This window comes from Heterodontus francisci, chromosome 13 (genome assembly GCF_036365525.1).
Source record: "Heterodontus francisci isolate sHetFra1 chromosome 13, sHetFra1.hap1, whole genome shotgun sequence".
Lineage (NCBI taxonomy): Eukaryota > Metazoa > Chordata > Chondrichthyes > Heterodontiformes > Heterodontidae > Heterodontus > Heterodontus francisci.
The window spans coordinates 56784223-56800616 of record NC_090383.1 but is presented as its reverse complement, the minus strand read 5'-3'; the positions used below and the strand labels follow the sequence as shown (position 1 = coordinate 56800616).

The 16394-nt window shown below is 44.5% G+C and overlaps 1 protein-coding gene across 1 annotated transcript in view; it reads right to left on the bottom strand.

Annotated features, from left to right (window-relative positions):
* fam161a (FAM161 centrosomal protein A) overlaps nucleotides 1-16394 on the bottom strand; it is a 111760-nt gene that overhangs the window by 47474 nt on the left and 47892 nt on the right. The window contains exon 3 of the mRNA XM_068045803.1: nucleotides 5300-6454. Within this exon, the coding sequence (XP_067901904.1) occupies nucleotides 5300-6454 (1155 nt within the window). The remainder of the gene's footprint in view (nucleotides 1-5299; nucleotides 6455-16394) is intronic.

The following is a 16394-nucleotide window of genomic DNA, read 5'->3' as shown; positions in this document are numbered from 1 at the left end:
CATGGTCTTTTCCTCTGCATTAGCTTTGCGTATCCCAACAAGTCCTATGGGTTTACCTCGCAATTTCCAGAATTCGGAACGAAGCTGACCCGTTTTGTGGCAATGATAACACCTCAGCTTGCAAACCTCACTTCTACCCTCAGCACCTTCCTTTCTGGCCTGAGGGGGTGATCCTGGGGCATTCCCAGCTGTTCCTTCTTGTCCTCGGCTACTTGCTTTCCTTTAACTGTCCCACTTTCTATCCTTCTCGGGTTTATGGGGATGACAGACAAAATGTTTTGCCTTACTCACAAGCTCAAAATCATCAGTAGTTTACACTGCTTGCCTAGTTTTCAAAACTTTCAGGCTATCTACATGAATTCTCACTACTGAAGGAATGGAATTTTTAAACTCTTCTGAGAATTAATTCTCAAAGGTTCTCATATGTGGTTTCCATCTTTAATGCCTGCATCCAACGGTCAAAATTAATTTGCTTCACCCTCTCAAATTCTACATATGTCTGCCAGCCAATCTCTGTAAGTTCTGGAATTTCTGACGGTAAGCTTCAGGGACTAACTCATACACAGTGAGAATAGCCATTTTTGCCATCTCATAATCTGCAGAAGCCTCTTCAGGAAGCATGGCATAAACTTCATGAGCTCTGCCTACCAACCTGCTTTGCATAAGCAGTGTCTAGCTTTCCCTTGGCCATTTCATCTGTTTGACTAATTTTGTAAAAGATATGAAAAATGCCCCTACATCCCTTTCCTCAAACCTAGGAAGAGCTTGTATAAATCTAAACAGCTTTTCACTGGGTCCTGAGCTGAATGCAGATTCTTCCTGGCCTGAATTTTCCCTGGAATCAAGATCACCCCTTTGTCTTAGTTCCATCTCTTTTAGTCTAAATTCCCTCTCTTCTCTTTCACTTTCTCTCTGAAATGCTCTCTCTTTCTCCCTTTCCTGTTCTTCCAATTCAAGTTTTCTTATTGCATTTCTTTTTCTGTTTCCTGTTGAAGCCTACGTTTTTTCATTTCTTGTTCCTGCTCAAGTTTTTCCATTTTCAACTGAATTCTAGCCAAGTCCACTGCATCATTCTCTGACTTACTATCTTCTTCTTCCTCTAATTCCGGATGTTGGGCTATTAGGTCAATTATCACTGCTTTTTTGGCACCTGATTTCAATTCTAACCCCAATTTTGCTGCCAATTCTTTTAGTTTATTCTTCGTTAAAGTTATCAAGTCACTGAGGGAAACATTCTCCTTACCCAGAAACTCTGTTGCAACTACTAATGCCATTACAAAGGTTTAGACTGTACCTTATTATACAAGAAACCTGGCTAATATGATGGCAGACGCAAGACCCTAATTTATGTGTCCTCCCAGAGATGAGTAATTAATATGATTCCAAATGTGAGCCCCCCAATTAATCTGATTCTGATCCCAGACGAGCCCCCAGTTAAATATGTTACGACCGCGGCAGGAGCGATGCACTGTCAATTCAGTCCCGTCACTCCACAGGTCGCAGCATATTATTAAGCTTTCACACCAATTGGAAAACAGCCAAATTAACACTCTAGTAATCCCAGATTGAAACAGACCAAATCAGGTAACTTTAGACAACAACAAATTAACTATTTATTTAAAAAAAACCTAAATCCTAAACACTATTAAGATAAACCTATGTCTAAAGACATTATAACTACGTATATTAACCTAACTCCTGCATTCACACACATACACTCAAAAACTAACAGTTAACTGGTTCTAAAAGTGGAGTTTTTAAAAATTAGCTGTCTCTTTAGAATAAACAAAATAAGTAAGTTTTTGTTGGTTACATTCCTGATGGATGAGGTCTTCTAATGTGAAAAATAATCAAAGGTCACTTGAAGTCTTCAAGTGGATTTGATGAAAATAGTCCTTCAGTAGATAGGCATTCAACTCTTCAGCTGCAGCAAGCATTAAACAGTTCTTTGAACGATGAGCACAGCAATAATAACGGTTTCTTGAAAAAGGCAGTTCTTCTTTACTCAGGGAATTAACTTGGCTTGTAGCTCCCTCTAGAATTTTTGCTGAGAGGAAATAGACAGCTTTCTTCTCTTCAGTAGGCTTCACTGGAAAATCTCTCAGAATGAACTGGTTTCAGCTGGTATCTGCCAGTTCCACACACAGCCAAGTGGAAATATTACCATGTGAACTCTCTCTCTCCTGCTGTTGCCCTGGTTAACAAAAATGCAGCTGTGGCACACTGTGTCTCCAGAACCGTCTCCCCCTTAAAGGTGCACTGTTTTTAACAGAGTCTTAAAGGCAGACACACTGTTTTTAATCCGAGGAGAAAAATAATTACAGGTCGGTGACACGCTTTAAAACAGAGAGATAATGGTTTCTTGGCCCTGTCCTACAGAGCCTCACTAATGCCCAATGATTGCTCAATGATGATAAATAGTGCCTCAGGTATTACTCCCTAATCTTATTGAGTGAAGCAAGACTATAGAACACTTAATGTGGGTTATTTGTCAACCTTAAATCCCCTAATTTATCAATTAACTTTGAAGCACCAACTTCAAAATCACCTAAGATGTAGGGTATACTCCAGAAATTGTACAGCAAATTAGCAGTATCTACCTGGTGAATACCTGTAGAAAGTATTTATTTAATATTTCAACTATTATATTTTTTAGTATCCCTTCTACATTTTTTACTGCATGATATTGTTTTAGTTTTGTGCTGAACACTTACAGACCCAAGGGGTCTTTTTAATTTTCTAGCTTCTCCCTTAACTTCCTTTAGGAAGTTCCCCTCCCCCTTCCTTCATATAATATGGTTTTCCTGGTCATTCCCATTTTCATTGACCTAGTCATCAGTCCAGGAAACTAAGTGTAAAGCACATTTTTTTTGGATACACCAGTCATGCAGATAACTGCATGAAGATTAGAGGACAGGCAAGAAGGTCAAGGGAGGAAGGGAAGAGGGTTGCAATTGATAATCATTAGGGGTTTGAGGGTTGCAATTTGCAATGTGGGTTTGGAGATGGTAATGTATGTTCTTTGGGGTGATTGCAATTCATGGTCAGTTGGGTAGGTATCAAACAGTGCTGACTTGGGGCACTTTTTCTGCTATTTGTCAAGCGGGCTGTAGTGTACATTACCTGGAATCGAGATCACTCACCTAGTTAAATGTAAAGATATTTATCTTGCAATTTCAATGACAATTTTACAATGGATCCTGTTTTTCTCAACTGAAATATTTTCCAGCAGGATTTCAATGCCTTTCTCATTCACCTGAAGTTTGCCTTTTTGAAATAGTATGGTTCAGATTTTTCTGTCAGAATAATGGCGAGGCTAAAGGCATTCACTGTTATTTACGCACAAATGGTCCAGCAACTTCAGGCATGGGGCAGATGTGCAGTTAAACTCAAATATACAAAAGTTGCTGTCCAGGTTGCTTTGCGAAAAAGACATCTCACTGTCTGCTTCACCACTGAAATGCCTTGAATGGCGTGAAGTAGCTGCTTTTGTCATAGAGAGATACAGCACTGAAACAGGGCCTTTGGCCCACCGAGTCTGTGCCGACCATCAACCAACCATTTATACTAATCCTACATTAATCACATATTCCCTACCACATCCCCACAATTCTCCTACCATCTACCTATACTAGGGGCAATTTACAACGGTCAATTTACCTATCAACCTGCAATTCTTTGGCTGTGGGAGGAAACCAGAGCACCTGGCGGAAACCCACATGGTCACAGGGTGAGCTTGCAAACTCTGCACAGGCAGTACCCAGAACCGAACCTGGGTCGCTGGAGCTGTGAGGCTGTGGTGCTAACCACTGCGCCACTGTGCCGCCCTGTGTCATAGAAACAATCTAAATTCATCACAGAAAGATTCTAATGACAGGCCATTGAGCTAAAACGTTAACTCTGTTTCTCTCTCCATAGATAGTGCCTGACCTGCTGAGTATTTCCAGCATTTTCTGCATTTAACACAGAAAGTTAAGCCTTGTCCATTCCAGTCTAAGTACCCATTTAACAATGTTGTAAGTGTTAATTACTGCCAAAGAATCTTGCTGGTATTGAAAATCAACTTTTAGAAGTGCTCCTTTGGATTTTAATTGCTGTTGGCAATTTAAAAATGTAAAATTTAACATTTAAAAAAAAACATTTTCTGTCTCTTTTCTCTCATGCTCTCTTAATTCAATCTTTTTTTCATTCCCTTTATTTCTCTTTTTGCGCCAGATTTGACATTGAATTCACCCATACTGTTTTACACTTCCTTCTCTGTCCTTGTGCTGTGAATTTCACAATCCTGCAATCTGATTGGTTAAGGAGATACACATGTGCTTGCCCTGTTGACTCAAATCCCAGATGCATGGTTTCATTTGCTGTGCTGTTATCAGCTCGCATTTTCAGAAATTTGCCACGCAAAAAACTTTAAAACCTAAATATGCAAGGATAAGTCTAACTAATGAACAATGCTATTAGATCCCCTGCTATAGCAAAATTTAACCTGCTACTTTTGCCCTTGTTCTGACCAGCACCAACTACCAGATAATCGTAAATGCACTCACATTATGGTGATTAGTCCCTACGGATTCCGCTACTATATTATTCTGATCATTAGCTCACATGGGAAACTGTAAGGTAAAGCAGTAATCTATAACACTGCAGTAAACAAAGGGACTTTGTTTTGTACCATATAGTATACCTGAGTAAGTTACCATGAAATTCTTATGGCAGGCTTTGGATTTCTTGCTATCTCAAGCATCCCAAGAATTTTATTGTAATCCTAAATATTTAATATTGCATTTGACACCTGAAAGTTCATAACAGCAATTCCAAGGAGGTGGGGAGAGAGAGAATGTAAAATAATAAGTATTCTGAACGAATTAATGCTGTGGAACATTTGGGTATGATGCAACTCAAATTTTACATCTGGATCATGTCCTTTGTACTTTTTCGCAATGTTACTTTAAAATGAGGACACCAGTGTATTCCTTATGGGTAGGCTAACACAATCTAATGTTCACATTGAATTGATGTTTTCTCACAGAAATATCAGAATGCTTTTTACATTTGACCTTTCTTCCCCAAGTCAAAGTAACTTTAATTATTAATTAAATTACTTATCTACTTTAATGCACAAAATTCTGAATGAAAAGGTAGAGAGTTGGTAAGATTTAACTTGTAAAGGCTATTGGGCAAGATAGCTTTACATTGAGATTCAAGCTTTTCACTAAAATGCTGCTTTCAGAAAATTGGACAGCATGGATCACCTTCACCTGATTGTATGAATCACTTGAAAGATGAAAATTGTTCTTACCTAACAGCTTCTTTCCTCTTCTTTGCAGACTCCGTGATCTTTATAATTTCCAAGTCCAAAGATCCTGATTGAGATAAATCTGTGCTGTCATGTGATTTCCACTGGTTTCTGCAAGACATATAAGGCCAACGGGTCTCTTTCAACTGGTTTTCATCGGCCACTATATCATCCAAAATCTTTTCTTTTTTAGAAGGAATGTGAGAAGTGAGCAGTTGAAAGGGTTCACATGCAGTTGTCAATTTCATGTTCTTCTTTCTCATGAGCTGCCTCTGAAACCTTCTGTGCAACATCTCAAAATCTGGTACTTTTGCATTAATCTGGGGTTTGAATTTCAGTTCTCTATCTGGGTCCCAACATATTGCTTTCTTCTTTTCCAAGGTATTATGAAGCATACTTTTTGGAAGGGATGCATTGTGTAGTATCTCTTGAGCTCTCACCTTCATCCTAATTACTCTGTAGAGTTCTTCCTCCTTAATCCTGTCACTGATTGTTTCATCATGAAGATATCTGGGAACTGGTTTTGCTTTAAATTTCTTTGGTTTCTTTGCTGAAATATCCAGGTCCTTTATTTGCATTTTTCTGATTTCTTTCTTCTTCTCCTCTCTTTTAAGAAAGCCAAATGGTTTTTGCATCGCCAGTAAAATTTCTTTGTTCCTCATCTTTACAAACCTCCTTCTTTCTTCATTCCGTTCCATTATTTCCTCCAACAACGGGATATAGGTATGGGCTGGTACAGGGTTAGCACGGAATTTTTTCTGGCATTCTGTTTCTTCCTCTAATTGTTTTCTTAGCTTATGATTCTCTATTTCATTTTCAGACCTTGATTTGATCTTGTGCTTCGTTTTCTCTGCCTCTCTGAGGGTCATCTGGAAAGGGTGTGGTATTGTGATCTTTGGTGACCACTGCTTTTGCTCTTTCTTTATTGTTTTCATTTTTGGTAAATTTGAGCTTCCGGGCTTCCAAGGTTTTTCATCTGAAGTATACTCCTGCACTGAAAATCCATCCCACATTCCCTGAATTCGATCCCTTCCACAGGACATGAGGTTTTCCCCACCTTTTTCCTGATCTTCAGTGGACGTTTCTGATAAGCTTGAGTATGCAGTACTGTCTACCTCAGTTGTCGAGTAAGATAGATGATCATTTTTCATATCGGAACTGCAAAAATTTACAAAAGCAAGTTTGTTTTTATTAACAATATTATGAAATGTTCATTTAAACAACTTACACAATCCATTCTTCCAAAAGAACATCTCAAGAATGCTAAATGTGGGGGGGGGGAAGATGATGCAGAAAGGAAGTAAAAGAATTTAGCAGATTGCTTTCAGTAACAGCGAGAAGGGCTGCAAGGTAAAGTTGGTTTGGAAGAGCATTCCAGAGAAAATGGAAGATCAGATTCCAATGACAGAGTGAAGGGAGTGGGGATAAGCAGTAATCTGATGCAGGAGTAATGGGTAAATAGAACTTATGCTTTAAAGGATACAGGTCTCAGGATTTCAACAACAAACTGAGGTATCAGCATAACTGGATAACAGAAAGCCCAGCTCAGGGCGGCACAGTGGCGCAGTGGTTAGCACCGCAGCCTCACAGCTCCAGCGACCCAGGTTCAATTCTGGGTACTGCCTGTGTGGAGTTTGCACCTGTGACCGTGTGGGTTTTCGCCGGGTGCTCCGGTTTCCTCCCACAGCCAAAGACTTGCAGGTAAATTGGCCATTGTAAATTGCCGCTAGTGTAGGTAGGTGGTAGGGAATATGAGATTACTGTAGGGTTAGTATAAATGGGTGGTTGTTGGTTGGCATAGATTCGGTGGGCCGAAGGGCCTGTTTCAGTGCTGTATCTCTAAAGAAAGAAAGAAAAAAAAACTGAAATTGTCCACCACCTGGCTCAGCCCAAGAGTGCAGTCTGGGAGGTTGGTGGGGTCAGGATCAGAAGCACAACAGGATGGTTCAGTCTTGATGATATTAACTTATATATATCATCTAGGAAATTAATTTGGATGGGTAGCTGGATAGTGGAATGTCTATCTTGGACTGAGTGGTAATGCCAAAGAGATAGAGTTATGTGCCATCGGTTAACACATGGAAGCTGATTATGTGCTTACAAAAAATTGATATGTAGATGATGAATAGGAAAGGACCAAGGATGGAACTGAGTCATACCAGATGGATAATGTGTGGGCATGAAAGAAGAAAATATTTAAGGATAGCAATGGAATGTACATAGAAATAAGACCATGTGCACAGTGCCATGGAGGTGAACAATGGATACAGAGAAAAACTGAGTGATCAATAGTGTTATGGAGACTTCGGCTAGCATTTTGTTGAGGTCTTGATGTCGGGCTCCGTGGCGGGAGCGGCTGGAAGATTGCACAGTGGCCTGCCACGGAGCCCGAAGCCAGGATTGCTGGGCCCAATCTTCCTGGTGGTGGCAGCGAGGCTCCATGGCAGCCCCCACATGCCGCTCGGTGACGGGATCCAATTTTACATATTTCAATAAAGGAAATTCATATATTTACATACCTTTCACCGCGCTCTTGCCAGCTGTCCACAATCTTCCGAGCAATGGCCGACATTCCTGCGCCTTTACTTTCCCGTTCAGGGAAAGCTGGCGCCACTGAGGTAGGGAAGGGGAGAACTCTGCATTGTAGTCAGGTGGGGAGGGTGGGGTTAACTCTGCATTTTCAGTGTAGTTTGTGGGGGGGGGGGGTGGAGAGAAGGCACTTAGGTCAGTTGGGGGGGTGGAAGGGCTCAACTCTGCACTTAGTGCAGTTGGGATGGAAAAGTGTTAATCTGGGCTTTTAGGGTGTAGTTGGGGGGGCGGGTGGGTCAAACTTTATTTTTTGTTGCAGTTGGGGGGGGGGAACAGAGACAAATTTCATCTGTCACGCAGGCCTGGCAGCCCTTAAAAATGGCACCAGTGGCTGTGCAGCAGCAGCTAACGCGTTGCCGACGTCGCAGAGCCCACCACCACCACATGATTGGGGGGGGGGTGGAGGGGGCGGCCGTCCAGTGTATGCAGATGGGCTGCCGCGCGCTAGATCGCGGCGGCATGGCAGTGCGCGGCCCACACTCCACCGCTGCTCCTGGCAGCAGGTGAACAAAATTCAGCCCTCCGTGTGTAAACTGAGATTTGTACAGCTTGCATTTGTGTTTTTGAGACAGTTCCTGATTTGAGGCTGGGCAGACTGGATCTTGTTCTTCCCCCAGGTGTTGGGTTCCGTGACGGGTTTGGGGGGGGGTGGGGTGGGTGGGGAGGGCTGAAGATGGATCCTGATGAGGCCCGCCACGGACCTCAACATGAGACTCCGTGGGGCCCCCTCTGCTGCTGGGTGACAGGACCACAATTAAACTATTCAAATCAATAAAATGAATTAATTAACATATACCTACCTGAAATCTTGAGGGCCCGTCGCGATCTTCGGCGTGGAGGCCGGCACTCACACGCTTTTAAATCTCTGTCTGGAGAAATGCAGCGCCATACCAGTGGGGGAGGGGGAGGAGGTAAGATTTTCAGAATGGAGGGGGGGAAATGGGGTCAAATAAACGGACTGGGTGCAGGGGTTTGTGGGAAGGTTTGAACTGTAATATTTGGGCAGTTTGGGGGGGGGGGTAAAGGTCAGATGTTAAAGGTAAGTGTTTTGGGGGGGAAGGGCAATAGTTAATGTAATTGTTATGGGGGGGTGGGAAAGGGGCATAAGAAATTTATCTATTGAATTTTGGGGGGGGTCTGTCTTAAAAATTTTTAATTAGGTGGCAGGGCTGGCTGCCCTATAAAAATGCGCTAGCGCCTGCGCACAGGCAGCTAACTACATTGCCGGGGAGGGACAGCCCGCCCCCTCCCCAGGATTGGGGGGATGGCCTGCCCTGGCTATTTAAATGAGCCGTCTTGCTCAAGATCATGGCAGCTCTTTGGCATGTGGCCCGTGTGGGTGGTCCACCATTTTTTGACATTGCCGTCAAAATTGGCGGCGGGCTCTTAAAATCCAGCCCAGGGTTTCAGGTTCTGGGGGTCAGATCCAGGTTGGATAATCAAACAGTCCTGTGACTGAGGAAAAACCATTTTTTTAACCAAGAAACTGTGACTGTAGGTTTTAGTTTCAGTTAGTAAATAAAATTCTACAGATTGTTAAGCCAGATAAAAGTTGTGTTTTTAAAAGGCTTCCAGAATTGTGGAGGACTCTGCAGTGATAGTTTAAAGAAGCCTGGACTGAGGGCTAACCATTGGTGAATAACTTATGGCAGTAGTCTTCGGTGACTAAGAAGGTATCAGTGATACCGTACCATCAGGCCATAGTGGCAAGGCCAAAGTGGTTCGAGAGGCGACATGACCGAACTGTTAAAAGGAAGATTGCGTTGCTCGCCTTCGATGGGATCTCATGACTTCCGCACTGGCATCCTGGAGGACAGAACTTGAAGAACTACCTGAGGAAGATCCTGATTTAATTGTACTGTCGGACTGTTCAATGCCATCTTGCTGACAAGACTATTCTGAAGATCTGTAATGACTATCTTAGATACTTCTGCTAATTAGATTTATATATTGACCAGGAGTTAACTGTTAGTTTGTGTTTAATTTATGTTGGTTTTGGTTTGAGTGTTACAGTAATATTTATAAAGGTAAAATCTTGTCTGATTTTTGGTTTACTAAATTGCGGTCAGTCAGTGGATTCGATTCTTTTTGTTTGTAGGTAGTCTCCATAGGGATCACAACAAAATTGGGGGCTCATCTGGGATCGGATTGTTCATGATTAGGCTGTGAAATGGGTTCGCCGGAATTTTCCAGAATTTAAACGAACAAGATTTCATATTTACTTTGGCTGTGTTCAGTGGGAAATCAACATGAGTGCCATCAATGTACAGGAATTTGTTAAGAGGGAAAATTTGACTCTCGGGATATTCTTTCTTTCTTTCTTTCTTTTGGGCCTCCTTATCTCGAGAGACAATGGATACGCGCCTGGAGGTGGTCAGTGGTTTGTGAAGCAGCGCCTGGAGTGGCTATAAAGGCCAATTCTGGAGTGACAGGCTCTTCCACAGGTGCTGCAGAGAAATTTGTTTGTTGGGGCTGTTGCACAGTTGGCTCTCCCCTTGCGCCTCTGTCTTTTTTCCTGCCAACTACTAAGTCTCTTCGACTCGCCACAATTTAGCCCTGTCTTTATGGCTGCCCGCCAGCTCTGGCGAATGCTGGCAACTGACTCCCACGACTTGTGATCAATGTCACACGATTTCATGTCGCTTTTGCAGACGTCTTTATAACGGAGACATGGACGGCCGGTGGGTCTGATACCAGTGGCGAGCTCGCTGTACAATGTGTCTTTGGGGATCCTGCCATCTTCCATGCGGCTCACATGGCCAAGCCATCTCAAGCGCCGCTGACTCAGTAGTGTGTATAAGCTGGGGGTGTTGGCCGCTTCAAGGACTTCTGTGTTGGAGATATAGTCCTGCCACCTGATGCCAAGTATTCTCCGAAGGCAGCGAAGATGGAATGAATTGAGACGTCGCTCTTGGCTGGCATACGTTGTCCAGGCCTCGCTGCCGTAGAGCAAGGTACTGAGGACACAGGCCTGATACACTCGGACTTTTGTGTTCCGTGTCAGTGCGCCATTTTCCCACACTCTCTTGGCCAGTCTGGACATAGCAGTGGAAGCCTTACCCATGCGCTTGATGATTTCTGCATCTAGAGACAGGTTACTGGTGATAGTTGAGCCTAGGTAGGTGAACTCTTGAACCACTTCCAGAGCGTGGTCGCCAATATTGATGGATGGAGCATTTCTGACATCCTGCCCCATGATGTTCGTTTTCTTGAGGCTGATGGTTAGGCCAAATTCATTGCAGGCAGACGCAAACCTGTCGATGAGACTCTGCAGGCATTCTTCAGTGTGAGATGTTAAAGCAGCATCGTCAGCAAAGAGGAGTTCTCTGATGAGGACTTTCCGTACTTTGGACTTCACTCTTAGACGGGCAAGGTTGAACAACCTGCCCCCTGATCTTGTGTGGAGGAAAATTCCTTCTTCAGAGGATTTGAACGCATGTGAAAGCAGCAGGGAGAAGAAAATCCCAAAAAGTGTGGGTGCGAGAACACAGCCCTGTTTCACACCACTCAGGATAGGAAAGGGCTCTGATGAGGAGCCACCATGTTGAATTGTGCCTTTCATATTGTCATGGAATGAGGTGATGATACTTAGTAGCTTTGGTGGACATCCGATCTTTTCTAGTAGTCTGAAGAGACCACGTCTGCTGACGAGGTCAAAGGCTTTGGTGAGATCAATGAAAGCAATGTAGAGGGGCATCTGTTGTTCACGGCATTTCTCCTGTATCTGACAAAGGGAGAACAGCATGTCAATAGTCGATCTCTCTGCACGAAAGCCACACTGTGCCTCAGGGTAGACGCGCTCGGCCAGCTTCTGGAGCCTGTTCAGAGCGACTCGAGCAAAGACTTTCCCCACTATGCTGAGCAGGGAGATTCCACGGTAGTTGTTGCAGTCACCGCGGTCACCTTTGTTTTTATAGAGGGTGATGATGTTGGCATCGCGCATGTCCTGGGGTACTGCTCACTCGTCCCAGCACAGGCATAGCAGTTCATGTAGTGCTGAGAGTATAGCAGGCTTGGCACTCTTGATTATTTCAGGGGTAATGCTGTCCTTCCCAGGGGCTTTTCCGCTGGCTAGGGAATCAATGGCATCACTGAGTTCCGATTTGGTTGGCTGTATGTCCAGCTCATCCATGACTGGTAGAAGCTGGGCTGCATTGAGGGCAGTCTCAGTGACAGCATTCTCCCTGGAGTACAGTTCTAGGTAGTGCTCAACCCAGCGGTCCATCTGTTTGCGTTGGTCAGTGATTATGTCCCCCGATTTAGATTTGAGGGGGGTGATCTTCTTGATGGTTGGCCCAAGAGCTCTCTTCATGCCATCATACATTCCTCTGATGTTTCCGGTGTCTGAGGCCAGCTGAATATGACTGCATAGGTGTTGCCAGTAGTCGTTTGCGCAACGCCTAGCTGTTCTTTGTGCAGTACTTCTGGCTGCTTTAAGTGCTGCGGATGTTAAATCGCTGGGGGCTTTCTTGTAGTTCAAAAGTGCAATGCGCTTAGCGGCTATGACAGGTTCCAGCTCTTCATTATGAGATTGAAACCAGTCTGCATTTCTCTTCGCACTTTTGCCGTAGGTGGTCAAAGCTGACTCATAGATGGCGTCTCTGATGTGGGCCCACTTGGTCTCAGCATCCCCTGTGGGAGTGTTTTGAAGGGCTGTTACAAGTGAATTTAGAAATTTTTGTAACAGCTGTGGGTGAGAAATTCTGCTCGTGTTGATGCGCGGGTGGCCCTTCTGCTTGGAATGATGCAACTTCTTTGGTCTGAGTCTAACCTTGCTGCACACCAGGGAGTGGTCGGTGTCGCAGTCCGCACTGTGGAAGCTGCGTGTGATTTGAACACTGTTTAAGGCGGCTCGCCTTGTGACAATGAGGTCTAGCTGGTGCCAACGACGTGATCTTGGGTGCCTCCATGAAACCTGGTGACAGGGTTTAGTGTGAAAGAACGAGTTGGTGATGCAGAGGTTATGATAGGTACACAACTCAAGCAGTCTCTGCCCGTTCTCATTCATCCTTCCAACGCCATAGCGCCCAAGGCAGGAGGGCCATTGCAGCAGTTGAAAAAGGTCAATTTGGTTGTGATATCGGGTTAGTGTCGGCCCAGGGGCTAGGAAAGCGGAGGTAATCTAAGAATTGGTTCCTTGCCCGAAGCTTGAGGAAAAAACGGATGTTTCTGCTAGTATTCAAGTAGAACTTGCCAAAACTGAATCAGACAAAAAAAGGGAGAGGCAATTTGAATTAGAGAAGCTGAGATTGGAAAGAAAGGAAAGGGAAAAAGGAGAAAGACAAAGACAATTTGAAGTGAGAAACTTGAATTAGAACTAGAGAGAATAAAACTGGAAAGGGCAGAGAAAGAAAAAGAGAACAGAAAATGCAAAAATTAGAATTAGACCACAAAATGAAAATGGAAAGGCCAGTAGGCGTCCATCAGGGATAAAAATTGAGGATGACCCAGATGAAACTCCTTGTAGCATTGATTTGACAAAGAATATACTGCTGGTATCTAAATTTACTGAAGAGGGAGCAGAAATGTACTTTGTGTCATTTGAGAAAATTGCCATGAATCTGGATTGGCCTAAATCATTTTAGCCAATGCTCCTACAGAGTTTTTTTAGGGAAAGCTTTGGAGGTGTACTCATCTCTTTCAGATGAACAATCACAAGACTATGACAGAGTAAATACTGCTGTTCTCAACATGTCTATGAGTTGGTACCAGATGCCTACAGACAAAAAGTTAGGAATTTAAAAAAGAAACAGGGCCAGACAAATATGGAATTTACTAGAGTGAAGGAAATGGTGGGCTGTATTTTAAAGCCCTTCCGCTGTCGGGAACGTTGGTGGGGGGGCAATGAAGATTCGTGCGGCGGAGGCCCACCACCGATCCCAAAGTCAACAGGCCTCGCGCCGATCTTGGTGGCGGCGGCGAGGTCTCATGGCGGCTGCCCCACCGCTCGGCAACGGGATCCAAATTTAAATATGTAAACTAATTTACATACCTGATTTAATGACGGTCCCGTTGCCTTAAGAATCACCGCACTGATCTTCATCCAGGCGGCTGATAATACCGCGCCTTTGAATTCCCGTTTGGGGAAATGTGGCGCGACACCTGTGGGGAGGGGGAGGAGCATTTTTCTCTGCGCGGGGGCGAGGTTAAGACAATGCGGATTGGTCGGGGGAGTGGGGGTGATGGGAAGGGGTAAAGGGCAAAGTTGCCGAACATTGGAGGGGGGGAAGGGCAAATTCTCAGTATTCGCATTCTGGGGGCAAAGGGCACGAATGGCCGGAATTGCCATGGGTGGGGGGGGGAAATGCATTCAAAGTTCACGTAATTCTGTTTTGTTGCAATGTAACTTACCTAGCCCTTTAAGTTTTAAATGCCCATTAAGGGCTGTAAGCCCTTTAAAAATGGCTCCGGCACCTGCGATGGATCGCCCGCCCCCTCCACGCCATCGCGGAGGGGGGGGGGGGGGTGCGGGTGTCGTGACCATGCAAATGAGCCACTGCATTTGAAATCGCAGCAGCTCCGTGACACGGTGCCTGTGCGGGCGTGGTGCATTTTTTGACGTATGCTACCTACTTCAGCAGCGGGCTCTTAAAATGCAGCCCGGTATTTGATAGGTGGTATAGATCAATGAAGATTGTGCAAGATTTTGATAACTTTAGGGAAGTAATTCTTATGGAAGAATTCAAGAATAGTGTCCTTTCAGGGATAAGGTCCCACCTGGAAGAACATAAAGTTGTTATAATAAGGGATGCCGCAGTAATTGCAGATGATTACGAGTTAATCAACAAAAGCAGTAGTTACAAGCCCCAGTTTGGAAATTTTCAGAGAAGTTGGAGAGATAGGAAGGTTGATAATGAAAAAAGATCTGGTTCTATTGAGAAAGATGACAAAGGTAAAAAGACAGACACACATCAGGTTAGAAAAAGAAAAGCCAGGAGGAGAAGTTTGGTTCAAGGGGACCGACATGCTATTTCTGTCATAAGAAAGGTCATGTGAAGGTTGTGTATTGAAGTGAAGAAACAAGCCCATTGAATGTGTAGAGTCAAAGGGTGTTCTCCCAGGAGGCACTGTCTAAATGGGTAATGTTCTCGTCAAGCAGGTAGTTACTCCCACATTCACTGATACTGAATCAGGTTGCAGAAGGCTACTGAAGTTTTCTGTTTAAGGGTGAAGTATCTCCACTGTCATCTGATGAGGCAGGCAAGCCAGTTATTATTCTTAGAGATACAGAGATGACATAGTCACTGATGTTGACAGGTGAAATGAATTTTTTCACTGGTAGTTTGCTGAATGCAAAGGTGTTCATTTAAAGGATAGATGGAAGCTATTTATCTGTTCCTTTATATTCTTCTTCTTCTTTGGCCTCCTTGTCTCGAGAGACAATGGGTAAGCGCCTAGAGGTGGTCAGTGGTTTGTGAAGTAGCGCCTGGAGTGGCTATAAAGGCCAATTCTAGAGTGACAGACTCTTCCACAGGTGCTGCAGATAAAATTGGTTGTCGGGGCTGTTACACGGTTGGCTCTCCCCTTGCGCTTCTGTCTTTTTTCCTGCCAACTGCTAAGTCTCTTCGACTCGCCACACTTCAGCCCCGCCTTTATGGCTGCCCGCCAGCTCTGGCAATCACCGGTAACCGACCCCCACGACTTGTGATCAATGTCACAGGTCTTCATGTCGCGTTTGCAGACGTCTTCAAGGCTGGCTGGGCGAATCTGCCCTGAGGCACAGTGTGGCTTTCGAGTGGAGAGATCCACCATTGACATGCTGTTCTCCCTTCACCAGCTGCAGGAGAAATGCCGTGAACAACAGATGCTCCTTTATATAGGGTTAATTTAAAATGTGACTTGGTCACTGGCCCTGTTACTGTCGGTGTCGTTCTAAGTTTTCCCATTGAGGGGGTAGATTTTCTGCTAGGAAATGACTTGGCTGGGGATAAGGTTTTGGACAAGCCAGCTGAAACTGAGGTTTTGCAGAAAGAATTTCCTGGAATATTCCCAGATTGTGTTGTAACTAGATCCCAGGCTCATAGAGTTAAACAGGATGAGATGGATTTAGTAGTTGTGAAGGACAATTCAGGTATTTGGTTGGCTGAGACTTTTTTCAAAGATTTGGATGGGGATGTTGGTGGTAAAAGCTCCACGGCTAACAATGTCGAATTGTTCTTCAGATCCTCCCTTACTGAAGCACAACGGGCAGACCCTGAATTGAGAAGCTTGACCAGAATTTTACAGTCCCCCAATGAGTGGGCTGGTGGCGGGGGGGGGGCGGTTGTAAAATTGAGTGGGAGGTGAGGGTGGTAGGGGTGGGGCATTCTCGAAGCCTTTCTGCCCCCGCTGCAATTTTACACTGAGTGGTGGCGGCGACAAATGGCCTGCCCGCCCCAGGCCAATCAAGGCCCTTAAGTGGCCAATTGACTGCCAGTTAAGGGCCTCCTCCAGCCACCGCGGGTATTTTACCCGCGGCAGGCGATGGCAAAGGCCCCAAGAACACCACCAGGTAAAACCTGGAAACCTA